The following is a 26,445-nucleotide window of genomic DNA, read 5'->3' on the forward strand; positions in this document are numbered from 1 at the left end:
CTTTGTTTTTTGATGGAGTCTCGCTCTGTCGCCCAGATTGGAGTGCAGTGGAGCGATCTCGGCTCACTGCAACCTCTGCCTCCCAGGTTTAAGTGATTCTCCTGCTTCAGCCTCCTGAGTAGGTGGGATTACAGGTGCATGCCACCACGCCCAGCTAACTTTTGTATTTTTAGTAGAGACGGGGTTTCACCGTGTTGGTCAGGCTGGTCTCAAACTCCTGACCTCGTGATCTGCCCACCTCAGCCTCCCAAAATGCTAGGATTACAGGTGTGAGCCACCATGCCCAGCCACTTATCTTTAAAGGATTAAGTTTATGTTTCCTACTATGGGAAACCGTCCCACCCCAAACTTGATGACCACATTATGTGCTTTTATAGAACCTGGCACTTCTCCAGGATAGCATTTATTCTGTTTTGTAAGTGTGAATGTAATTACCCTACACACAGCATACACATAATCTTCATATTCTTTGCCTTGTCTTGTGAAGGCAAGGGCCATGTCTATCTTATTCATCATTAGATTCCCACATCCAACATAGTCCTGGGGGCAGCACCAATGCACTTTTGGTGCATAAGCAAATAGTGTCATTTATAGCTCTTACCTACAATATCTGATAGACTAATCAAATATAGTAGGTTATCTGGGCCTTTTTGATTCATGTCTCTAGCTTAACTTTCATTTTTTTCTTATTTGGTATCTCTCACTTTGCCTTTTGACATACTCTTACAGTTTCGCTCACTGAGTAAAAGAAAATATAAACAGCAAGAAGTAAACTTGTGTTTTATGGATTTTGATAACATCTTCTAAAAGACCCCCCAAGATTGTTGATGTCTAAAAAAATTAAGGGCCTTCAACTCATAATAATACTTAATAGTTCTTAAAATATTACAAACTGATTGGAACATTGCACTAACAGAGAGAGTCATGGATCTTATTTATGTGTAGATTCATTTCAGTCAGAAGTATTAGGACTGGTTTATTTGAGAAAGTAAATAGATCATTACAAATTCATCGTCATACTTCAAGGAAAATTCATTGATGACACTTTCTAATATTGTGACTATATACCTAAATCATACTTTAAGAACAGAATGTCTAAGATATCACCTAGATAAGAATCAATACAAAAAGAAAAAGGAAAATTACAAAGATTGATTTAAGAAAGAAAAAAGACTAAGCCATAAAATTTCTCATTATTACAGGTTGAGGGCAGGGAGTGAAAAAGGAAAAGGATTTGACTTCTCTAGGCATGGTTTTACTTATTTTAAAATAAGAGCAGTGGACCCATGATCTGAAAGATTGTTTCTGGCCTAAATTCTGTTTTTCCGTAAGATAGAAGAGAATGATAAAGGTGATATGCAATGGGAATTTTGGGTTGAATTGCAACTTACTTTTCATTCTTCCCATAGCCTCATCTCTGTCTTGATGAAACCTTAGAAAATCCACTCAAATATAGTGTTTTCTTAAATGACTTTATTAAATTTAATTAAATACAAATGGTTTTTCTAATCTCTGCTGAAATAAATTCTTTGTAGCCTAATTTAGAGCAACAGTCTAGATTAGAATACTTAAGATGAATTACTACTACTTAGCCTAATCAAGTCAAACTATGGAAAATGAGTTTTTACATTTTAGCAGTGTTATAAATGTATTCTTCTGTAGTTGTGTCTCTTTTAACATATGTTTTCCTTCTTTGATTTAGGTTTCTGCTTTGGGACAACCATACATCTAATTCCTTAAAGTAGTTTTATATGTAAAACTTGCAAAGAATCAGAACAATGCCTCCACGACCATCATCAGGTGAACTGTGGGGCATCCACTTGATGCCCCCAAGAATCCTAGTAGAATGTTTACTACCAAATGGAATGATAGTGACTTTAGAATGCCTCCGTGAGGCTACATTAATAACCATAAAGCATGAACTATTTAAAGAAGCAAGAAAATACCCCCTCCATCAACTTCTTCAAGATGAATCTTCTTACATTTTCGTAAGTGTTACTCAAGAAGCAGAAAGGGAAGAATTTTTTGATGAAACAAGACGACTTTGTGACCTTCGGCTTTTTCAACCCTTTTTAAAAGTAATTGAACCAGTAGGCAACCGTGAAGAAAAGATCCTCAATCGAGAAATTGGTATGATACAATATCCTATTCTAAAATGCAAATAACCATGAAGCTTAACTGTTGTCCCTTTCTAAAATATTTCTGTCTAAACCAATACCTTCATAATCTTAAATAGCTTTCTAAATAAAAATCATTATAAATCTAAAGTATGTTTTACTATCGAACTATGGAACTATTTTTAACACCTTGATATTATTCCATAAGGTTTTATTTAAGAAATGTCATTTGTGGGATGACTTAGATTTGTTATATCTCAGTTTTGTTATTCTTTTAAAAATGATTGATAGGAATATTTGCTGCCTTTGCTCTAAATTGCTGAATATATTATTTTTTATATATTAAAAATATTCAGGACTTTGTCAACTTTTAATATATATGCATTCATCAAAAATTTGTTTTAACCTAGCGGTACTTTTTTTACTCTATTGTGATCTTCCAAATCTACAGAGTTCCCCGTTTGTAAAAAAAAACATGTTCATACTGTGTATGTAATAGAATGTTATATTCTTTATGTAATTTTATTAAAGGTTTTGCTATCGGCATGCCAGTGTGTGAATTTGATATGGTTAAAGATCCAGAAGTACAGGACTTCCGAAGAAATATTCTGAACGTTTGTAAAGAAGCTGTGGATCTTAGGGACCTCAATTCACCTCATAGTAGAGCAATGTATGTCTATCCTCCAAATGTAGAATCTTCACCAGAATTGCCAAAGCACATATATAATAAATTAGATAAAGGTAAGAAAATGACTAATCTACTCTAATCATTACTATAGTGCAGTCTTCTACCTGTGCCTATATCTTTGTATAGTCTTTTTTTTTTTTCCAGCTAGATAGTAAGCTTCTTGAAGGCAGGGACTGCTTATACTGACAAGATATAGTTGAGTGCTAAATAGAAATTATGTACAATCAATATTTATTGGTTGAATTTTTGTGTGAATATGATACTGATTTCTTGGTAAATTGTCTATAAAACGGAAGAAGTATGAGTTTGAAATTTACTATTTTTTAGGATTCAGAATTAGAGCTGATTATCTTTTCATAAATAAAAACTATAAATAGAAACATTTTATGAAATTTTGGGAAAACTTTATACATTCTTGTTATTATATATCATAAATACACCAGAAAAAAATAAGTAATTTTCTTAAGTATTAAATGCAGTAATTCTGATCATGGGTGATAATATATAGGGAGATTTTTGATATTTAATATATCAGTTTCTAGAATTAAGGGAACAAGAAACTAAACTATATTGTTTTCAAAATGCATGTCATTGTATCAGATAAATATCTATATTTTTCAGGGTAACAGTAAAATTATCAATTTGAGTTAACTCTCACACACTATTAAATATCAAATTCTGTTAGTAGAATAAGTTAAGACATCTTATTACTATTCGTATTTTTCAAAGTAGTTTAATGCAACATAAGATCTTTCAAAATTCTTTTCTATTCTAGCATATATTTTAATGCTCTTTTCATTTTCCCGAACATTTTCTGTGAAAAATTTTCAACATATAGACAACTTGAAAGAAATGTACTGTGAACAACCAAACCTCTCTAAATAGTTTGTCTTCCCGTTTTCTTCATCTTTCTCTTTTCTTCTTTTTTGGACTCCTGGCTTAATCTTAAAAGGAGAAAATTAGACAATCCATTTCCTCTCCCCTCGTAATTTTCTTACCTTTCCTCCCTCACATTTTCTGTCATTCTAATTGAACATCTTTAAACCTCCATTGGTTCTTTCTTTACTTCCCATAGTTACCAAAAACTTCCACCTTAGGCACTGTCAAACCTTTGAGACCATCATGAATCACTATTCATAGGGGCGGTACCCATGAAGTATGTCATACAGTTTAGAATGGAAATTAGCTTGGTCTCAGGTACTTGTGACCCACATATCACAGTTTTGTGTGCTTGTCATAAAACATGAGATTTGGGAATGATCTGGCAGCCCGCTCAGATATAAACATTTTCTGTTTCTACCTGATATTTACCTAGTTTTAATTGGGCTGATTAAAAAGCATTTCTGATATGGATAAAGTAATGATAGTGAATACTTGTTGAAATTTCTCCCTTGAAAAATGAAAGAGAGATGGTGATTGCATCTAATGTTTTCCTGTTATAGGGCAAATAATAGTGGTGATCTGGGTAATAGTTTCTCCAAATAATGACAAGCAGAAGTATACTCTGAAAATCAACCATGACTGTGTACCAGAACAAGTAATTGCTGAAGCAATCAGGAAGAAAACTCGAAGTATGTTGCTATCCTCTGAACAACTAAAACTCTGTGTTTTAGAATATCAGGGCAAGTATATTTTAAAAGTGTGTGGATGTGATGAATACTTCCTAGAAAAATATCCTCTGAGTCAGTATAAGGTGAGTAACAAGTTTCAAAATATTAATTTTTAATTTAAAAAGTAATCACATTGAGGATGAGTATCTGTATTTTTTTTTTTTTTTTTTTTTTTTGAGACGGAATCTCACTCTCGCCCAGGCTGGAGTGCAGTGGCGCGATCTCGGCTCACTGCAAGCTCTGCCTCCTGGGTTCATGCCATTCTCCTGCCTCAGCCTCCCGAGCAGCTGGGACTACAGGCGCCCGCCACCACACCTGGCTAATTTTTTGTATTTTTAGTAGAGACAGGTTTTGCACCATGTTATCTAGGATAGTCTTGATCTCCTGACCTCGTGATCTGCTCTCTGTGGCTTCCCAAAGTGCTGGGATTACAGACGTGAGCCACCACACCCGGCCAAGTATCTATTTTTAGGATATACTTCTTGATAAGTAATATTAGTAAATAGCGTTTGTAAGCTTATTCTTTTAATTCTGTGATTAATTCGAGAGGCTGAAAATGTTGGCAGTTACTCTAGCTCCCAAATATAGATATTCCATGGGGTTGTTGTTGTTGTTGTTGTTGTTTGTTTGTTTGTTTTTCGAGACAGGGTCTCGCTTTGTCTCTCAGGCTGGAATGCAGTGGTATGATCATGGCTTACTGCAGCATCAGCCTCCCAGGCTCAAGCAGTCCTCTCACCTCAGCCTCCTAAGTGGCTGGGACCACATGCATGTGCCACCATGCCCAGCTAATTTTTGTTTGTTTGTTTGTTTGTTTGTTTGTTTAGAGACAGAGTCTCATTATATTGTCCAGGTTGGTCTCGAATTCTGGGCACAAACAATCCTCCTGCCTTGGCCTCCCACAGTGCTGGGATTACAGGCGTGAGCCATTGCGCCCAGCCTATTTCATGATTTTTATCCCCTCCAACCAGTGGCTGTGGAATGGAATTGAAATAGACATTTCAAAAAATCCATGACCTACTGTTAAGATATACTATTGATACTTTCCTACTCTCTTTTTCTGTTTCTTAAATAAATACCTATAAGAAGCAACTACGTTTGTGCCAAGCATATGTCGAGTACTAATTTACATAACCAAGTAAAACCTGGGCCTGGCCTTCAGGTTGCTTATTTTCTAGTGGGGCTTATGGGTAAGAAAATAATGTGTATATAGTAACATTTATATTAAAAATCTCTGTCTTAACTACCATTTCAAAATTCAGACCAGTATATTTTAACATTTTTTGTAAATATCCATAATGTTACTGGTCTCCACTATTTGTGGTTTTTTGTTTTAATTTTAGCAAAACTAATGTTTCTCAGGAAATGTTTGGACAAAAAAGCAAGTGAACAGCAGCCTTTGGATGGGACATCAGTATGACTTAATAGATTGAATGACAGAGGCGTCCTAAGTGATATTACTTTTCTGTTATCATTCATATACAATGTTTTCATAATGAGTATCCTGTGATCCTTGTTTTTAATTCCTTTTTTTTGCCTCCAGTTAAGGGTAGAACTACAGTTTCAAAAGTTGACCTTAATTTTTTTCTTTCGTGCAATTTATATTCAGAAGTGTTTGATTTATCTTGTGCTTCAACCTAAATCCTAAATGTTAGTATTTTAAATGTTATAGGAACTACTAATAAATGTGGTCTATAATGTTTAATTTTTTATCACCTTTGCAGATTAATATGTAAATAGTCATAATACTCTTACATGTTACTTTTAAAATGAAAAACCTTACAGGAAATGGCTCGCCCCCTTAATCTCTTACAGTATATAAGAAGCTGTATAATGCTTGGGAGGATGCCCAATTTGATGTTGATGGCTAAAGAAAGCCTTTATTCTCAACTGCCAATGGACTGTTTTACAATGCCATCTTATTCCAGACGCATTTCCACAGCTACACCATATATGAATGGAGAAACATCTACAAAATCCCTTTGGGTTATAAATAGTGCACTCAGAATAAAAATTCTTTGTGCAACCTACGTGAATGTAAATATTCGAGACATTGATAAGGTAAAGTCAAATGCTGATGGTTATTATTTTATAGAAATTATTTTAGATAACCTTTTTCTTGAACTATACAGTAATCTGTTGACCTGTAGTATGTTTTCAGATGGTTAGGAGAACATCCAAATCTCCAAATGTAAAAATATATCAAGAATTTTACTTGAGCTTCCATCTACCTTAGCTATTATACAGCTCACAGTCCTTTGTTAATAATTCTAATATTCACAATTCTAGCTCTTAAAATCAAAAGTTTTACAGAATTCGTTTGGCAGAAAGACCTGGGCCAACCTTAAGTGAGGGTTTTTATAATCTTTATTAACCCCACTTAGTATAAAATTCTGGTATCTTATTAAAGAAATATTAATGTCTTTATGAGGTACTGCTTCACCAGCTAAGGAAGTAGTATTTAGTAAGTACGTGTACCAATTTAGCTTTCTAAAATATGGAAAAACTCTGAATTACATACCTCCCTTAAGGGGATTGTGGGCCTATATTTACGTTTTAGTAGTCTGATGTCTCCATTGTTATTAGTGGATGAAGGCAGCAACTAATTTTGGTGAAGACTCTACATCAGTATTAACGTGTTACATATGTGAAAAAAAGGAGAACCAAGCTATATCTGAACAAAAATTCCGTGGTTTTATATTTGATTCTATCGAGTGTGTGCATATGTGTATGTTGAGTGTATACATTAGTATATACATACTTTTTTCTTTTAGATCTATGTTCGAACAGGTATCTACCATGGAGGAGAACCCTTATGTGACAATGTGAACACTCAAAGAGTACCTTGTTCCAATCCCAGGTAAGGAAGTATATAGATTTATATTTCCAAAGGTTATATTAGTGTTTAGCAGTGTGATCCATAAAAGTAGTATATTTTTTTAGACCAGCCTGGGCAACAAAGCAAGACCCCATCTCTACAAAAAGTTTTTCTTAAAAATTAGCTAGGCACTGGCCAGGCACAGTGGCTCATGCCTGTAATCCCAGCGCTTTGGGAGGCTGAGGCGGGTGGATCACGAAGTCGGAGTCTGAGACCAGCGTGGCCAAGATGGAGAAACCCCATCTCTACTAAAAATAAAAAAAATTAGCCGGGTGTGGTGGCGGGCACCTGTAATCCCAGCTACTTGGGAGACTGAGGCAGGAGAATCGCTTGAACCTGGAAGGCTGAGGTTGCAGTGAGCTGAGATTGTGCCATTGCACTCCAGCCTGGGCAACAGAGCGAGACTACGTCTCAAAAAAAAAATTAGCTAGGCACAGTGGCATGTGCCTGTAGTCCCAGCCATTAGGGAGGCTGAGACAGGAGAATAGGAGAATTGCTTGATCCTGGAAGTTCCAGGCTGCAGTCAGCTATGATCGTGCCACTGCATTCCAGCCTTAGTGAGACCTGATCTCAAAAAATATATATATTTTACATCATTAGCTTTATACAAGCTATATATTAATAAATTACCAGAAATGTACATATAGACCAGCAAGACTTTCTGTCAAATGAGTATCAATCACAGGATTATTTGATTCTGTCTAAAGTTTTATCAGAATAGTTTCTGATTGTCTCTTTTCATTGTATCAAAGAGAGAACAGACTATGGTTATAATTTTATGCTAATCATTCCCCACATTAGATTAAAAACCTAGCATTTTATTCTTTTCCTGTCTCCATCATCATTCACATGAAGGAGAAGTAAGAGTTGGCAAGCAACTCCATAACCAAACTACCCTGAGGCAGTTTCCTTCAAATCACTCCCAAGAATAGATATTTATGGCTTTCAAATAAAGGGTCTTTGGTAGCAAATTAATTTGTTAGTGGGAGAGGGAGTTATGGGGAACATTTTAAATTATTACTGCCTGGATGTGATGAAGAAATAAAAAGTAGTATAATCCAATAGCTCACTATCCTGCATTTCTTTGCTTCTCTCTATACAATCATTTGGGAATAAGAGTACCCCTGAACGTAATAGCAGTAATATTTCAAGAGAACTCAAATTGTTATTGGACTTTATGATAAAATAACAATAGAGCTAACTAGTGACTCCTCCAGAAGTAAATCTCATAATGAATTTAGACTGAGTTCTAAGACATTCAAGAAAAAGTTCTGGTCTTGTTGCTAAAGATGGCCACCCTTTTAGAGCCTAGGTAAAGTTAAAAGAGATGGTAGCTTTGTCTGCCACAGGGAAGGAAGATAGTTCCTCAGCCTACCTAAACCACTGTAGGTCAGAAAACGTATCATTCAGGTCAGAAATGAGATTGTGACAACAAACAACTTCAGAATTTTTTTTTTTTTTTGAGTTGAAGTCTCACCCTGTGGCCCAGGCTGGAGTACAGTCAAGTGTAAGCGATTCTCCTGCCTCAGCCTCCCTAGTAGCTGGGACTACAGGCGCATGCCACTGCGCCCAGCTTATTTTTTGTATTTTCAGTAGAGGGGGGTTTCACCATGTTGGCCAGGCTGGTCTTGAACTTCTGACCTCAGGTGATCCCACCCACCTTGGCCTCCCAAAGTGCTGGGATTACAGGCCTGAGCTATCATGCCTGGCCAGGATCTTTTTAAATTCTTGCTAAAACAAAAGTTTATATCCCACTCATACTGGTATGCCTCACACTGATTAGTGGGGTGGTTGTAGGAGGAAAAGAAAAACAACATTTGAGGAAATAATAGCCAGAATTTTTCCAAATTTGGTAAAAACTATAAACCCGTCAATCCAAGGAGTTCAACAAGCCCCAAGCAAAGACCCCAAAATAATACTGGATAGAATTATCCTAGCTAGCTGTTTCAAGTACCACAAGTTAAACTAGCTTTATAAAAGTAAAAGGCTGGGCGTGGTGGCTCACGCCTATAATCCCAACACTTTGGGAAGCCAAGGCAGATGGATCATTTGAGCCCAGGAGTTTGAGACCACCCTGGGCTATATGGAAAAACACAGTCTCTACCAAAAATACAAAAAATTAGCCTGGGATGGTGGTGTGTGTACCTATAGTCCCAGCTACTCAGGAGGGTGAGGTGGGAGGATCACCTGAGCCCAGGGAGGTTGAGACTGCAGTGAGCCATGATCGTACTACTGCAGTCCAGTCTAGGGGGCAGAGTGAGACCCCGACTCAAAAAAAAAAAAAAAAAAAGTAAAAGATAAACTTATTTAATAATATATGATTAAAATGTTGAAATGTTAGTAAAATAGCTATTTAGAAAGGACTATATTTGTCTTTAAGCATTCTGTAGTCTAAAAGGTGAAGTATTTATGGTAGTGTGAAAATTTAAGTAAATTTTTTAAACTTTTCTGTGCTTACAAAAACAAAAATCAGGTAAATGAATATGAAGTTATTAAAAAGAAAAGTAGATTTTAAAAATTCTTACTAAATATTTGTTTCAAATCTGTGCTTCTTTTATGCTAAATTAGATGCTTTATGATTTCTTCGTAAATGTTACGAGTATCTCCCAAAATCAGAGTCAATTTGGACTGTATACACACACACAACCATTTTCTAGAAATAAAGAACTTAATTGAGCATGTGTATATGTGTGTGTGTCTGTGTGTTGTGAGATGGATGGACTTTAGAAGAAAAGAGAAACATGCTTTATTTTGTTAGCATAGGGCTGAACAAGTAGATTTGTAGGACATAGCTCTCTTAGAGTATAGAACACTTCTTATTAATTTATGAGCACTTCTAAAGATTTAGGAATAATAAAAAGTCTGGTACATTAAAGTAATATATCTTTAATTTTTCTTTTCTTTTTTTTTTTTGGAGGCGGAGTCTTGCTCTGTCGCCCAGGCTGGAGTGCATGGCACAAACTCGACTCACTGCAACCTCTGCCTCAGCCTCCTGAGTAGCTGGAATTACAGGCGCCCACCACCACGCCCAGCTAATCTTGGCATTTTTAGTAGAGATGGGGTTTTGCCACATTGGCCAGACTGGCTTCGAACTCCTGACCTCAGGTGATCCGTCCACCTTGGCCTCCCAAAGTGCTGGGATTACAGGTGTGAGCCACCATGCCCAGCCTAATTTTTTTTAAATCATTGCGGACTTAAGTCCCATAATATTTTTCTCTATATGTTTCTACAATTATATGTGTTACTGGGCATGGTAGTATGTGCCTGAAATCCCAGCAACTCAGGAGGCTAAGGGAGGCTGAGGCAAGAGGATCACTTGAGCCCAGGAGTTCAAAGCTATAATGCACTTTGGTCATGCCTGTGACTAGCCACTGCACTTCAGCCTGGGCACATAGCAATACCCTATCTCTAAAAAAAAATAATAATAATAACATTTGTTTTTTCTTTTACCTTTAGAATTCTTGCCACATTTCCCCATTTTAAATGTGTCTTGTTTCTATAAATAGACCATATTTTTAAAAATCTTTATCCATACTTGAGCAAAAATGCTAGAATAAATGGAACTTATTTTACTGATGACGTTTATTACTTAGTTGGCTAATTAAAAATAGAATTGTTATACTATTTTATTGTTGATTAAGAATTATTTTATTTATAATCAAGATTAGACCAGAATGATAAGACATTTGAAAAGTTTTTAAAATTACTGTCTAACATATGAGCTTCTATCATGGGACAATTGCTATTCTAATTCCTTTGCTTGTGTTATCTCATTTAATTTTATGAGATAGTTATCAACCTTATGAGGGTAGGTACTATTATTAGTCCCATTTCATAGAGGAGGCAAAAGACAAAGCAAGGGTCACACACTTAGTGAAAAAGGGGAAATAAGATTCTACTCCAGTCTGATTTCTGAGCCCATACTCTTTATCCATTGTTATAATGTTTTTTTAAAATACAAAACTGTTTATTGTATGTGGTTCTTTACAAATATGTTCACCAAAGACAGACATAATTTCACATGTAGCACCCAGTAAATTGAGGGAATTTATCATTAAAATTCAAATAATTTTTTATCTTGTTCACTTTTTGTAGCAGTGTTTTATTCTTCCCTTATGAATGTGAAGTTTTATTACCTTTTATAAAATAATTATTCTTCAATTCAAATACTTTATGTATCCATCATTTTATTTACCTACTGATTTATTTAGTGGATTCCTTTGGATAAAACTATATTATGTATAAAAGTAACTAAATGTAATCATAATAGGAAATCTTATTTTACCTTTAGTTTTCCTTTTGTTTGACTTTTATGAGCAAAATTATACATATAAATATATAGAAATAATAAATATATATTTATATATTTATATTATGTATATAGTATATTATATAATATAAATATATATTATAAATATAAATAAGTTTTTTAGTGACGTATGTAGCACACATGCATAAAAGTATACAAATCATAATTGTATAGTTCAGTCACAAAGTAAATACCCATGTCTTCTGCTTTTAACAAATGCACACATTTCTGTGGTTTTATTCCTACAATTGGAGCTGGGTCACAGGGAATACATATGCTCACTTTTATTAGATTATGCTTTCCAAATTGGTTGTAACAAATTATACCCCAATACTCTTAGTGTATGAGATTTCCTATTACTGCATAACCTTACCACCCCTTGGCATCATCAGCCTTTATAGTTTAGCCATTCTTATGTATAGTGATATCTCCATGAGATTTTAATTTTCATTTTCTGTATGACTAACAATGACTCCCTTTTCATGTTTATTAACTATTTGAATATGACCTTATAAAGTGCCTTTTCCAATCAATCTCTTTCCTGTTTTTCGTTTGGTTGATCTTTTTCTTCGTGATTTGTAGGAGTCATTTATATACTTTGATGAAGACTTTTCTTGATGTATTATTTTTTCTTTAAAATTTTACATAGGTGGAATGAATGGCTGAATTATGATATATACATTCCTGATCTTCCTCGTGCTGCTCGACTTTGCCTTTCCATTTGCTCTGTTAAAGGCCGAAAGGGTGCTAAAGAGGTAAAGTATTTCAGAAGGAACAATTATGGTTACCTTTAAAAACTCCTGATTATACCGCTGATTGAATTTTTTCACAAATTGGATGTTATTTTATATTTAAGAAAATAATAATAAATCAAACCTATTTTTAAAATTTTAATAAATGTATCATGGAAGAATACCTTGGGAGAGCTTCAGGAATTTATGATGAATATGTTTTGAGTTCTTATTGATACCATTTTTAAAAATGCAAAGTGACTATATAACAGGGATTGCATGCAAATATCTCATGCTTGCTTTGGTTCATATTTTCTATTTATAATTAAAATACATGTAATTTCAAATGGGGAAAAAGGAAAGAATGGGCTTAAACCTTGAAAAATCAATGTTTTTTTTTTTAGATATTATATTCCCATTATTATAGAGATGATTGTTGAATTTTCCTTTCTGGGGAAGAAAAGTGTTTTGAAATGTGTTTTATAATTTAGACTAGTGAATATTTTTCTTTGTTTTTTAAGGAACACTGTCCATTGGCATGGGGAAATATAAACTTGTTTGATTACACAGACACTCTAGTATCTGGAAAAATGGCTTTGAATCTTTGGCCAGTACCTCATGGATTAGAAGATTTGCTGAACCCTATTGGTGTTACTGGATCAAATCCAAATAAAGTAAGGTTTTTATTGTCATAAATTAGATATTTTTTATGGCAGTCAAACCTTCTCTTTTATGTATATATAATAGCTTTTCTTCCATCTCTTAGGAAACTCCATGCTTAGAGTTGGAGTTTGACTGGTTCAGCAGTGTGGTAAAGTTCCCAGATATGTCAGTGATTGAAGAGCATGCCAATTGGTCTGTATCCCGAGAAGCAGGATTTAGCTATTCCCACGCAGGACTGGTAAGGCAAATCACTGAGTTTATTAAGTATCAATTATAATCTGTGGATTTAGGTAGATACTTTCTCTATGGAAAAGGATCCATATATTTTACTGGCATAGATACTATGAACTCTAGGACCAATATTGCAATAGAATTAAGTTCTCTATATGCTAATATTTTTACTGCACCTCTGCTTTTTTAAAGCCCTAGCTTGCCTTCATTCATTTAACAAATATTTATTGAATGCCGACTATGTGTAAAGCACTGGGAAAGGCACTAGGTAATAAAGTCATGAACTAAACAGACCTTCATTGAGTATGCACTCTAACTGTGAAAACAGACATTAAGCAGATAAAAGCAGAAATATAAGATTACAGTTGACCCTTGAACAACATGGATATGAACTACACTGGTCTACTTACATGTGGATTTTTTTCAATAAATATATTGGAAAATTTTTTGGAGATTTGTGACAATTTGAAAAAAACTTGGAGATAAACTACATTGTCCAGAAGTATCAAAAAAATTGAAGTTAGGTATGTCATGAATCCATAAAATATGTATAGATACAAGTCTATTTTATCATTTACAACCATAAAATATACACAAATCTATTATAAAAAGTTAAAATTTATCAAAACATACACACACAAACACAGACCATACATGGTACCACTCATAGTCAAGAGAAATGCAAACATATATAAAGATGCAGTATTAAATTGTATCTGCATAAAATTAACTGTAGTACATACTGTACTACTGTAATAATTTCATAGCCACCTCCTGTTGCTATTGTAGTAAGCTCAAGCATTGCATATATCCACTTAAAATGCTATGTAGGCTGGGCGCAGTGGCTCATGCCTGTAATCCCAGCACTTTGGGAGGCCGAAGCGGGTGAATCACCTGAGGTCAGAGTTCAAAACCAGCCTGGCAAACATGGTGAAATCCCGTCTCTACTAAAAATACAAAAAGCCGGGTGTGGTGGCATGTGCCTGTAATCCCAGCTACTTGGGAGGCTAAGTTAGGAGAATTGCTTGAACCCGGGAGGCAGAGGTTGCAGTGAGCCGAGGTCACGCCATTGCACTCCAGCCTGGGCAACAGAGCAAGACTCCGTCTCAAAAAACAAAACAAAACAAAACGCTGTGTAATGCTGATCATCTCTACATGAGTACTTCATCACTTCAGTAAATGGTTTATTGCAGTAAAAAGTGATCTCTCACAGTTCTTGGATATTTTTCATCATGTTTAGTGCAATACCGTGAACCCTGAATAACACTATGAGGGCTGTAAGGAGTGCCTCTAGTGATGCTAGAGGTACTCTCAAGAAGCAGAGAAACGTCATGACGTTACAAGCAAAAGTTGAATTGCTTGATGTGTACCATATATTGAGGTCTGCAGCTGCAGTTGCCCTTATTTCAGACAGACAACTAATCTTGTAAACAGACAACATAAACTTTTGTTTGTTTTTGTTTTTTTGAGATGGAGTTTTGCTCTTGTTGCTCAGGCTAGAGTGCAATGGCACAATCTTGGCTCACTGCAACCTCTGCCTCCCGGGTTCAAGTGATCCTTCTGCCTCAGCCTCCTGAGTAGCTGGGATTACAGGCATGCGCCACCATGCCCAGCTAATTTTTGTATTTTTAATAGAGACGGGGTGTCTCCATGTTGGTCAGGCTGGTCTTGAACTCCTGACTTCATGTGATCCGCCCGCCTCGGCCTCCCAAAGTGCTGGGATTACAGGCGTGAGCCACCGCGCCCGGCCAAACTTTTTTTTTTAATAAGAGATGGGGTAGGTGGCTCACACCTGTAATCCTAGCATTTTGGGAGGCCGAGGCGGGTGGATCACGAGGTCAGGAGTTCAAGACCAGCCCGGCCAATATGGTGAAACCCCGTCTCTACTAAAAATACCAAAATTAGCCGGGCATTGTTGCACATGCCTGTTAGCTACTCAGGAGGCTGAGGCAGGAGAATCACTTGAACCTGGGAGATGGAGGTTGCAGTGAGCCGAGATTGCGCCACTGCACTCCAGCCTGGGCAACAGAGTGAGACTCCGTCTCAAAAAAACAAAAAACAAGAGAGAGATGGGGTCTCACTGTGTTGCCTGGGCTGGTCTCGAACTCCTGAGCTCAAGTGATCCTCCCTCCCCTACCTCCCAAAGTGCTAGGATTACAGGTGTGAGCCATCATGCCCGGCCAAAAGACAAAATAAATGTATAGTATCAGTAAATACAGTACAGTACTGTAAATGAATTTTCTCTTCCTTATGATTTTCTTAATAACATTTTATTTTCACTGTCTTACTCTATTGTAAGAATATAATGTATAGTACATATACCAAGTAAGTGTTAATCAACTGTTTATATTTCTGTTAAGACTTCCAGTCTACAGTAGGCATTTGTAGTTAAGTTTTTGGGGAGTCAAAATTTACACATGGATTTTCAATTGTACAGGAGATCAGTTGCCCCATCCCCTATATTGTCCAAGGGTCAGCTGTATAAATCACATTAAGTGCCAGGAAGGAAAAAACAATAGTGAGCTAAGAATAACTAACTGAGGATTTGTGGGGAAAAGGCAAATATATATATATTGGGTTCAGGAAAGACCTCTCTGAGATGATAACCTTGAAGTTGAGACTGAAGTACAGCTATACCTCTGAGGTATTGTGAGTGGTCTAGTTCTAGACCACTGTACTAAAGCAGAAATCACAATAGAGTCACAAATGTTTTGGTTTCCCAGTGCATATAAAAGTTCTGTTCACATTATACTGTCATCTGTAAAGTGTGTAATAGTCTGTCATCTGTAAAGTGTGTGATAGCCTTACGTCTAACACAACAATGTACATACTTTAAAAATATTGCTCAAAAATGCTGATGATCATGCAAGGCTTCAGCAAGTTGTAATCTTTTTGCTGGTGGAGGGTCTTGCCTCAGTGTTGATGGCTGCTGACTTACCAAGCTGGTGGTTGCTGAAGTAACGTTAGCGTGGCTACAGCAATTTCTTTAAGACGACAGTGAAGTTTGCCACATTGATTGACCCTTCCTTTTGTGAAAGATTTCTCTGCAGCATGTGATGCTATTTGATAGCATTTTGCCCACAATAGAACTTCTTTCAGATTTGGAGTCAGTCCTCTCAAAACCTGACGTTACAGTTAACCAGCTGCATTAGCCCCTAACAAGAGAGTCAGCCTGAAGCTTTGAAGCCAGGCATTAACTTCTCTTCTCTAGCTGTGAAAGTCCTAGATGGCATCTTCTTCCATTATAAGACTGTTTTGTTTACATTGAAAATCTGTTGCTTAGTGTAGCCACCTTCATCAGTTATCTTGGCTAGATCTTCTGGATAACTTGCAGCAGCTTCTCTCCATCAGCACTTGCTGCTTCACAGCTTCTTTTTTAAACCTCTTAAACCAACCTCTGCTAGCTTCAAACTTTTCCTCTGAAGCATCTTCGTCTCTCTCAATATTCATAGAATTGAAAAGAGTTACGGCCTTGCTCTGGATTAGGCTTTGACTTAAGGAAAAGTTGTGGCTGGTTTGATCTTCTATCTAGACCACTAAAACTTTCTCCATTTCAGCATTAAGGCTGTTTTGTTTTCTCATACTTCATTCACTGAAGTAGCACTTTTAATTTTCTTCAGGAACTTTTCCTTTGCATTCACAACTTAGCTGTTTGGCACCAGAGGCCTAGCCTTGGCCTGTATGGCTTTTGACATGCATTTCTCACTAAACTTAACATTTCTAGCTTTTGATGTGAAGCAAGAGACGTGGCACTCTTCCTGTCACTTGAACACTTAGAGGCCATTGTAGGGTTGTTAATTGGCCTAATTTCAATATTGTTGTGTCTCAGAGAATAGGGAGTCCTGAGAGGAGGAAGAAAGAGGAGCAAAGGTTGGTCGGTGAAGAAGTCGGAACATGCAACACTTATCGAATAAGTTCACCATCTTAATTGGCTCATGGCACCCCCAACTGCATCAGAGTAACATCAAAGATCACTGATCTTTGATCACAGATCATCATAATGTATAATAATAATGAAAAGCTTGAAATATTATAAGAATTACCAAAATGTGACACAGAGACAAAAAATGAGCCATGCATTTGGAAAAATAGTGCCAGGAGACTTCCTTTACATAGGGATACCACCACAAACCTTCAGTTTGTTGGAAATGCAATATCTGTGAGGTATGATAAAGCAAAGCACAATAATACAGGGTATGCCTGCATAAATATATTGTTAGTTGAGCTTGGAAGCAGAGAAAACAGCAGGTCTTCACCATGTTATCCCAGGTTCCCCAGGAAAGAGCGTATGTAAGATGGAATTTAAATATTGATCTAGTTGTCTAATCTTGGCCATAGCTTTTGAACCACAGTATAATTATCCAGGTTCAAGAACCATTAACTCTCCCTGATTTCTCAAGGGCAAAGATGTCAATGCCACGAGAAGATGTTTGTGTTCATTGGTGTTTCCAAATATATTACTTTTTCTTTGGCCTTGTTGGCTATAGATAAACCAGCCAATGAATTTTGGGCCAAGAAGTCCAAAACACCCCTATCCCATTAACAGTAACAGCAGCATCAAGAGGCAGCCTGGTATATTGCACTTAGGAAATTTATTGATTCATAGCTGTGTTCTCAGTAAGGCATTTACCACTACTTTTCGGAAAACGAATTATCCTTTTCTGCATATATATTTTTCTGCATTTAAAAGACACGAGTCTCTTTTTTGAGCAGTTCTCTTTGTAAGAATTGATATTTGATGACTGTATTCTTTCTTAAAAGAAATTTTATTTCAAAGAAAAGAAATTTGCTTATTTTATAGCAGAATAAAACTTCTATTTATCAGTTACGATTTGTATCTATTGGAAACTTTTGTAAATCTAAGATACGACATGGAATCTTAGTTTTTCTGTATCTTAAATATTTTACTATTTCATCATCCTAGAAATTACTTTATCCATATTCATTATTTCCAACTATGCTAAAAAAGACTAAAATAATATGAAAATATAAAAGAAGGATAGAATAGCCTAGAAGGATAATAAAATAGTGAAGTAAATCATGACGTTACATCATCCTTCAGTTTTCTTATTGCATTGCCCAGTGTCTTGCATCATCTTTCCAGAAGTATAGAAGAAGTCTGCAGACACTGTCTTTGTAATTTTTTTGTTTGGTTGGTTGGTTTCTTTCAGGCTTTCATTGGACACTTGAGAATTCAGAATTTTTCACTTTTCACCCAGAATGATGACAGATGAAAACTGACCAAGGAAGATATTTCACAAGCATTAGACAAATCATAATATGAATGTAGATAGATAGTAGCAGCCTAGAGCAGAGTTTCCCAACCTCAGCACTATTGACATTTTGCGCCAAATAATTCTTTGTTGTAGGAGCCATCCTGTGTGTGCAATCCAGGATGTTTAGCATCCCTGTCCTCTACCCTACTGCAGGCCAGTAGTGCCATCCCGCTAAGTTATGGCTATCAAAAATGTCTCCAGACATTAGCCAAGGTTCCTGGGTGGTCAAGGGGACACAAAATCACCCTAGTTGAGAACCACTACTCTAAAATCTAATCATGGTGAAGTTTATTATATAAATGAAATGTCAGATGACAACACCTAAACTGTCTCTCAGTTATCTTAAGTCTTCTCAAACTCAGGATAATGATGAGTAAAGAATATATTTCTAACAACAAAAAGGAAATTTGATAGTATTTCTAAAGACAAAAAGGAAATTTGTATTCACATTCAGTTAGTCATTCCACCAGAATGACTTCATCACACAATATTTTGTGACAAGAACCTGAACAGCCTGTTTTACAGTATTCTTTTCATCTTTTATTATATGCACCAAAATTTTCTTTTTAAAATTTTCTTGAACCTCTAAATCTACGTTAAAAATTTACCTGATACACTTTCTAAATGGACAAATGCCGAAGGTAGCTGTGTATACAAATGTGACTAGAAGGAAAAAGATGATGTAGAAATAAAATAACTCCTTGAGTTGATCATTCTGATTGGCATTTATAGAGTAGAAATGTTTTGTAATTACAGAGGAAAAAAGATGGCCTTTCCTTCAACAGTTATGAGCCGTCAGAATTTTCAAAAATACTGCATTTTGACAATGTAGTTTCTAGTTTGACAATGATATATTTATCTTCAAAACCAGGAAAATGTAGATAAGAATTTGGTTTTATAATATTTAAATTCTTAAAATGTCTAATAAAATTGTTTTCCCCATCACTTTATTCTTCTGTAAGTTATTTTATATTTAAAATGTAAACAAATAAAAATAAGTAAATAAACAGTAGCAGCTTCTTTTCCTGGTAAATAGAGGATTGAGTATGTATTATGTCTTTCCTGGACTATTGGAATAACCTCTCCCTCCTTCCACAGAGAAGCCATAATTTTATGAAATACAAATCAAATCATGGTATTCATTCTTTAAATAGCTATCAATAAAAATAAAATCCCAACTTTATACCCTGTTCGCAAATTTTACGTGGTCTGAATTCAGCTTACATTTCTTCTTTCCCTTCTCTATTGCCCAACAGGCTCACTGGCTTTATTCCTTCACACCAAACTAGTTATTTCCGGGGTGGGAGGAAGGCTTGCAGTGTTTTCTCCATCTGCAATAGTCTTTCCCAAATCTTAGTGTGGATAAAGGTTCCTTCTTGTTACTTGAATCACAAATACTATGTTCTCAGTCATTCTCTGTTACATCATCCAGAGTACATTATATCAATTTTCCAATATTTTTATTTATTTGATTTCCCACTATAACAGAGGCTCTGTTAGTGCAGGGTCTTTTACTATTTTGTAATCCCAACAGCAAGAACAAAACAAGGTACATAGTACATATTTAATAAATACTTGTTGAACAAATATGTGCCAGTAATATTTCTTCATGCTGCTGAATAAGTTAACAGCATATAAACACATACAAACCAAGTGGCATGGATGTCTGCTTTCATTTTTAGCCATTTAAAAATACACGTAACCCATCCTAAGGGTTTATATTTGTTTTGCATAATACATTAATATGTACTCATTATTCATTACACAGTTAATATATCTATATTTGCAGGGAATATACATTGCTTGGAATTATACAAAAAATATTATTTTTCGTTTTCTAATATTCAGGATACAGTGTTTTAATGGGGGTGTTTCTTCATTCTTTTTTTCTTATTGGTTTTTACTTTTTAAATTTGAAAGCCTTGCAGGGATCATAAGGATCTGTTCAGGCAAAGAACATGAAAGGGTTTACATTTTTATCATTTTAGTGTTTCTTATTCTCTATATCAAAAACATTCACAGATAAGTTAACAAGATCCTCATCAGGAGGAAAAGTAAATTGTTCACTACTATCCTCTAGTATCCTAATCTGGTCTTGTTGTTGGCTAACTTCAGCAGTTACTATTCTGTGACTGGTGTAATATTAACCAAATAAATTACTGGATTTGTTCCACAAATATTATGTCTTAGATTGGTTCTTTCCTGTCTCTGAAAATAAAGTCTTGCAATGAAAATAAATTATTTTACAACAGTTAATTAGCAATGTAAAATTTATTGAAAATGTATTTGCTTTTTCTGTAAATCATCTGTGAATCCAGAGGGGAAAAATATGACAAAGAAAGCTATATAAGATATTATTTTATTTTACAGAGTAACAGACTAGCTAGAGACAATGAATTAAGGGAAAATGACAAAGAACAGCTCAAAGCAATTTCTACACGAGATCCTCTCTCTGAAATCACTGAGCAGGAGAAAGATTTTCTATGGAGCCACAGGTAAGTGCTAAAATGGAGATTCTCTGTTTCTTTTTCTTTATTACAGAAAAAATAACTGACTTTGGCTGATCTCAGCATGTTTTTACCATACCTATTGGAATAAATAAAGCAGAATTTACATGATTTTTAAACTATAAACATTGCCTTTTTAAAAACAATGGCTGTAAATTGATATTTGTAGAAAATCATACTACATTGGTAGTTGGCACATTAAATGCTTTTTCTTACTCTGAATTCCTGATATGACTTTCTTTAGGATTGTTTAAAATATTCTAGTAGTTTTAGGTCAATTTAGATGTGATTTAGTTGGTCTAGATATTATAATTTTTAGGGGTTCCCTTTCATTTTTCTTTTTTCTTACGTTTCTTCAAATAGTATAATGCCTTATTTTCATTTATGAAGAAATTACCCTGCTGTTGGTGATACGGGTATATTTAAATAAACCAGTTGCAGTGCATTTCTGCAGAAAGTCCATTAAGACATAAATTTTGTCCAGTAACTACAGTAGAAGTGGTGACTCTATGATTCATTCATGTTGCATAAGTAGGTGAAAAATATGAGCTATATGAAGAGTGGTATAACATATATTCATAATTTTTCTTAACTGTTAACTAAATTTAAGTACTTATAATCCATTTGCATTTTCCTTTTGTGTTCTTTGCCATTATAACTGTGCCTAAGTATATATGTAAATATATTTCCAACTATAGGGTTAAACACTGATGTCTTTTGAATTTTAAAAAAGCTAGTAATGTAAGAAGTTTGGGACTTCTTAAGAAGATTCATATGGAGAAGTTAGACATGTCAACCTTTTGAATAGCATGCAAGAATGTTTATGTTTATTTTGTTTCTCCCACACAGACACTATTGTGTAACTATCCCCGAAATTCTACCCAAATTGCTTCTGTCTGTTAAATGGAATTCTAGAGATGAAGTAGCCCAGGTAAATGTATGTTTGAGATTACTAGATAACTGTTGTACAAATTGGTATGTCACTTAAATTGTTTTCTCTCAGAAAGTCCACATAAATAAATGAAATAGACTAATAGTAATATAGTGTAGAAAAAAACACCCTTAACATTATTTCCATAGATAAAACTAATTAGAACTGTAAATTCTAAGGAGATTATTTATCTAAACTAATTTTAAAATCAGAAGTTAAGGCAGTGTTTTAGATGGCTCATTCACAACTATCTTTCCCCTTTAAATATGATTTATTGTCTTTCTCATACACAGATGTATTGCTTGGTAAAAGATTGGCCTCCAATCAAACCTGAACAGGCTATGGAACTTCTGGACTGTAATTACCCAGATCCTATGGTTCGAGGTTTTGCTGTTCGGTGCTTGGAAAAATATTTAACAGATGACAAACTTTCTCAGTATTTAATTCAGCTAGTACAGGTAAAATAATATAAAATAGGAAATAATGTTTAATTACAATAATAATTTATTCTAGATCCATACAACTTCCTTTTAAAAAACCTACTGCACTAACTAGTTTTATGCTTAAAAAAAAAATTATTACCAGTAATATCCACTTTCTTTCTGAAAAAATTTTCTTTAGATCGGCCATGCAGAAACTGACCCTGATTTGTTTTTTTTGAATCACCTAGGTCCTAAAATATGAACAATATTTGGATAACTTGCTTGTGAGATTTTTACTGAAGAAAGCATTGACTAATCAAAGGATTGGGCACTTTTTCTTTTGGCATTTAAAGTAAGTCTAATTATTTTCCCATTAAATTCTTAAGGTACATATTACTTGCTTTCTTAATATATTTATAAATATGTATTACTTATATACTTTTGTTTATGTTTGGCTGGAAGAGTTTTCCATACTAAAAGTATTTTGTACCAGTGATGAGCTTCTCAATTTTTGCTCTTTGAAATTTAAAAAGCAGTAAATTCAAAACTAAATTTTAGTCATGAATGAGAGCTTAAATATTTTTAAAGATTTTTGTTCTACTTAAGTCAAATTTTCTAGGTCCAGATGAATATTGCTGTAGGTTTCACTGTGTGTATGGATTACAATATCCCCAAACAAAGAAAAAAATGTTTTACCTTGAAATTCAGAACAATGTCAAACTCCCGTGGTTCTTACTGAAAAACAAGCTAATTAAGAATAAAAAATGTTTTGTAGAATGTGATATATGTAGTACTCAAAAGTTACAGGTCATAAACCATATAACTTTTCATAAATTTAGAAGCAGATTTATATCTAATATGATATTTTAAGTGTTAAAATTTAATAATGGAACCCAGAAGTTAAGTTGAAAACAAGAAGCATAGGCGTGTGTCAGAAGAGTCAAACAGCATTCACTGAGCGCTTTGTTCCCTCCCTCTTCATTTGATTATTTTTGTGCTCAATTTCCTTTTTTCATGTTTTTATATCTTGTACTGAGATTAGTCAATGAAAACTAGTTGAAATAAACCTAAAAACTAGATGTTTATTTAATCACATATTCAGGAACTACCTGAAACTCATGGTGGTTTTGTTTCTAAATTACAGGTTTTGAATAATTTTATTATTAGTATGATTGTAACATTTATTGGATTTCAAAAATGAGTGTTTAAATTGTTTAGCAAAGATTATTTGTATACTGATTTAAGACTATATATATATATTTTTAATTTTGCACGATTCTTTTAGATCTGAGATGCACAATAAAACAGTTAGCCAGAGGTTTGGCCTGCTTTTGGAGTCCTATTGTCGTGCATGTGGGATGTATTTGAAGCACCTGAATAGGCAAGTCGAGGCAATGGAAAAGCTCATTAACTTAACTGACATTCTCAAACAGGAGAAGAAGGATGAAACACAAAAGGTGTGTGACTCTAGTTTGTGTTTGAGACTCTTTTCACTGCAGTGGGGCAGAGTTGTTTAGAAGCCCAGTGTATATACAGATCATGGTCCTTGGAATCAAGCAGATTAGGATTTGGAACCAAGTTCCACTGCCTCTCAGCTGTGTAGTGTTAGACACGTCATGCAGGCTCTCAGGACTCATTTTCTTTGTCTGTAAAATGGGAATAATACCTGCTTCATAAGGCCATTGTGAGAATTAAATTACATGAGATATGCAAAGAACCTATCACAATCCTTGGAACATAGAAGGTGCCCAATAAATGTTAGATCCCTTTACTTTCCCTTCCTTTCTCTTATTCAGGTCCCTAAGTATTTACAGTGATTATTTCCTTATTCTGTCATTTATTGTCTCTCAGTAATGACCCTGAAAATGAGTGGAAAGAAGTTAGTTTTTACATTTCCAAGTTTAAAATGGATTTTGAGTCACTCAGTAAATATATCACACTCTAGTCATCTGCTGTCTAGCTTAGTATAACTAAGAGTAGGAAATACAATGTAAACTTTTTTTTTTTTTGAGACAGGGTCTGGCTCTTTTGCCTGGCCTGGAATGCAGTGGTGCAATTTCGGCTCACTGCAGCCTTGACCTCCTGGGTTCAAGCCATCCTCCCACCTCAGCCTCCTGAGTAGCTAGGACTATAGGAGCATGCCACCACTTCCAGCTAATTTCTGTATTTTTAGTAGAGACAGTGTTTCACTTTGTTGCCCAGGCTGGTCTCCAATTCCTGGGCTCAAGCAGTCTGCCCACCTCGGCCTCCCAAAGTGCTGGAATTACAGGCATGAGCCACTGTGCCTAGACCAATGTAAACTTTTTTATGACCTTTTCCTACACCCTATTCTTTATTCAATCCAATCCACCACATCCTAAATTCACCACCTCTTACAATTAAAAGGAAGCTCATTCCTGACCTCTAGTAAAAGGAAAAAAAAAAGAAAAATCGTATATTAGTGAGTCCCCAAAGGACAGAGAATGTAAGTTAGCAGTACTGAATGAATTTTTCCAGCATCTTCATTACTAGTACTTGAAGGAAAAAAAAAAATTAAAACAAAGTTATTGTATTAATGTAAATGTCATACAGTGTGAGTTGATTTTATTGAAGTGTGATATATAAATTCAAATATAGGATGTTAGAAAATAATTGTACTCTTTCTGATACTGGAATTTATGAGCAAGAAGGGTCTAGATTGCCCTGGAAGAACAAAATTTATTGTATTTATATATTGTAACTGAGCTGAGAAAAAAGAAACTAAATTTTAGATACATTTGTAAATACAGATGTTCCTCAACTTATAACAGGGTTATATCCTGATAAACACATCATAAGTTGAAAATATCTTACAGGCAAAAATGGGCATTTTGTAGATGTGATGGGATGCGAAAACACAAAACACAGTATCCAAAAAATGCTGGCCACACAGTACACTGTAGACTATTGGTCGTTTACCCTCGTGACTGCATGGCTGACTGGGAGCTGCGGCTCGCTGCTGCTACCCAGCATCTCAAGAAAATACTGTGTTGCATATCACTAGCCCAGGAAGAGATAAAAGTTTAAAATTTGATGTATAGTTTCTACTGAATGCATGTAGGAAGAGATAAAAGTTCAAAATTTGACATATAATTTCTGAATGCATGTTGCTTTCACACCATCACAAAGTTGAAAAATAGTAAGTCAAAACCATTGTAAGTTGGAGACCATCTGTGTAGGCATTTCTTCTAAGCTGGAGTTTTTATATCACAAATTGGCTATGACACAGTGGATTAATTAGGAACATGAAATTCATTACTCAGATCATTATTGGCTTAAATGAGATTTTGATAGGGAACTAAGATTGCAGTCATAGAAACAAGAGCAGTTACTTTGAGTGGCTTTGTGTTTTGTTGTAACAATGAGTGATAAAATGTAAGAAGCATTGTGCTAACATTAGAGTTGTCAGTGATAGAAATGCCTTTACATGAACAAGAGCTATCTAGTCAGTGATGATTAGATTTTCTAACTATTCATTTGTATATAACACGAAGAAAAAAACTTTATTATTTAAATTCCAGCATGAAAATTAATTTATTATTAATTCCTAGCTCCTAACCACTTTTTCCCCCACTCACATTTTATATTTTCAATAGGTGAAAGTTTCCTAAAATAAAATCCCAGCTATTGCATGATAACTCAGCAGTCTGGGCTCTGATTTGAATTGATTAAAAAGGGATATTGTTTTGTAGCCACATACTAAAACCTGAATATAGTATGAGACCCCATGTAACAAATGTTTTTACAAGTCCTTTTCCCAACAATTTCTTTTAGCCTCACTAGACCACTTTCACCCAGCAAAGAGAGTATGAATGCTGTGTTTTCTTAAAAGCCTAAAAGTAAGGTTATTAAGCTAATGTAACATGGTCTCCTTAGTTTTTCCTCTAGAACACAGATCAGCAAATTTTCTTAAAGGGCCAGATAGTAACTGTTTTAGACTTTGCAGGCCCATGTGGTCTCTGTCTTAACTATTCAACTCTGCTATTCTCGTAAAAGCAGCCAATATGTAATGAATGGGTGTAGCTATATTCTAATACAACTCAATTTACAAAAACTGGCAGCTGACC

The 26,445-nt window shown here is 35.0% G+C and overlaps 2 protein-coding genes across 5 annotated transcripts in view; one reads left to right on the forward strand and one right to left on the reverse strand.

The window, feature by feature from the left end:
* PIK3CA (phosphatidylinositol-4,5-bisphosphate 3-kinase catalytic subunit alpha) overlaps nucleotides 1-26,445 on the forward strand; it is an 88,559-nt gene that overhangs the window by 46,970 nt on the left and 15,144 nt on the right. For all 3 annotated transcript variants that reach the window (XM_024355822.3, XM_024355823.3, XM_063807359.1), the window contains exons 2-14: nucleotides 1,703-2,130; nucleotides 2,649-2,858; nucleotides 4,248-4,498; nucleotides 6,228-6,473; nucleotides 7,187-7,272; nucleotides 12,249-12,354; nucleotides 12,852-13,004; nucleotides 13,097-13,231; nucleotides 20,871-20,995; nucleotides 21,857-21,938; nucleotides 22,232-22,396; nucleotides 22,609-22,712; nucleotides 23,646-23,817. In XM_024355822.3, coding sequence (XP_024211590.1) covers nucleotides 1,779-2,130; nucleotides 2,649-2,858; nucleotides 4,248-4,498; nucleotides 6,228-6,473; nucleotides 7,187-7,272; nucleotides 12,249-12,354; nucleotides 12,852-13,004; nucleotides 13,097-13,231; nucleotides 20,871-20,995; nucleotides 21,857-21,938; nucleotides 22,232-22,396; nucleotides 22,609-22,712; nucleotides 23,646-23,817 — 2,187 coding nt within the window. In that variant the 5' untranslated portion in view covers nucleotides 1,703-1,778. The remainder of the gene's footprint in view (nucleotides 1-1,702; nucleotides 2,131-2,648; nucleotides 2,859-4,247; nucleotides 4,499-6,227; nucleotides 6,474-7,186; nucleotides 7,273-12,248; nucleotides 12,355-12,851; nucleotides 13,005-13,096; nucleotides 13,232-20,870; nucleotides 20,996-21,856; nucleotides 21,939-22,231; nucleotides 22,397-22,608; nucleotides 22,713-23,645; nucleotides 23,818-26,445) is intronic.
* KCNMB3 (potassium calcium-activated channel subfamily M regulatory beta subunit 3) overlaps nucleotides 1-26,445 on the reverse strand; it is a 114,155-nt gene that overhangs the window by 44,977 nt on the left and 42,733 nt on the right. The gene's annotated exons all lie outside the window — the stretch shown is intronic.

Source organism: Pan troglodytes, chromosome 2 (genome assembly GCF_028858775.2).
Source record: "Pan troglodytes isolate AG18354 chromosome 2, NHGRI_mPanTro3-v2.0_pri, whole genome shotgun sequence".
In the NCBI taxonomy this organism is placed as follows: Eukaryota; Metazoa; Chordata; class Mammalia; order Primates; family Hominidae; genus Pan; species Pan troglodytes.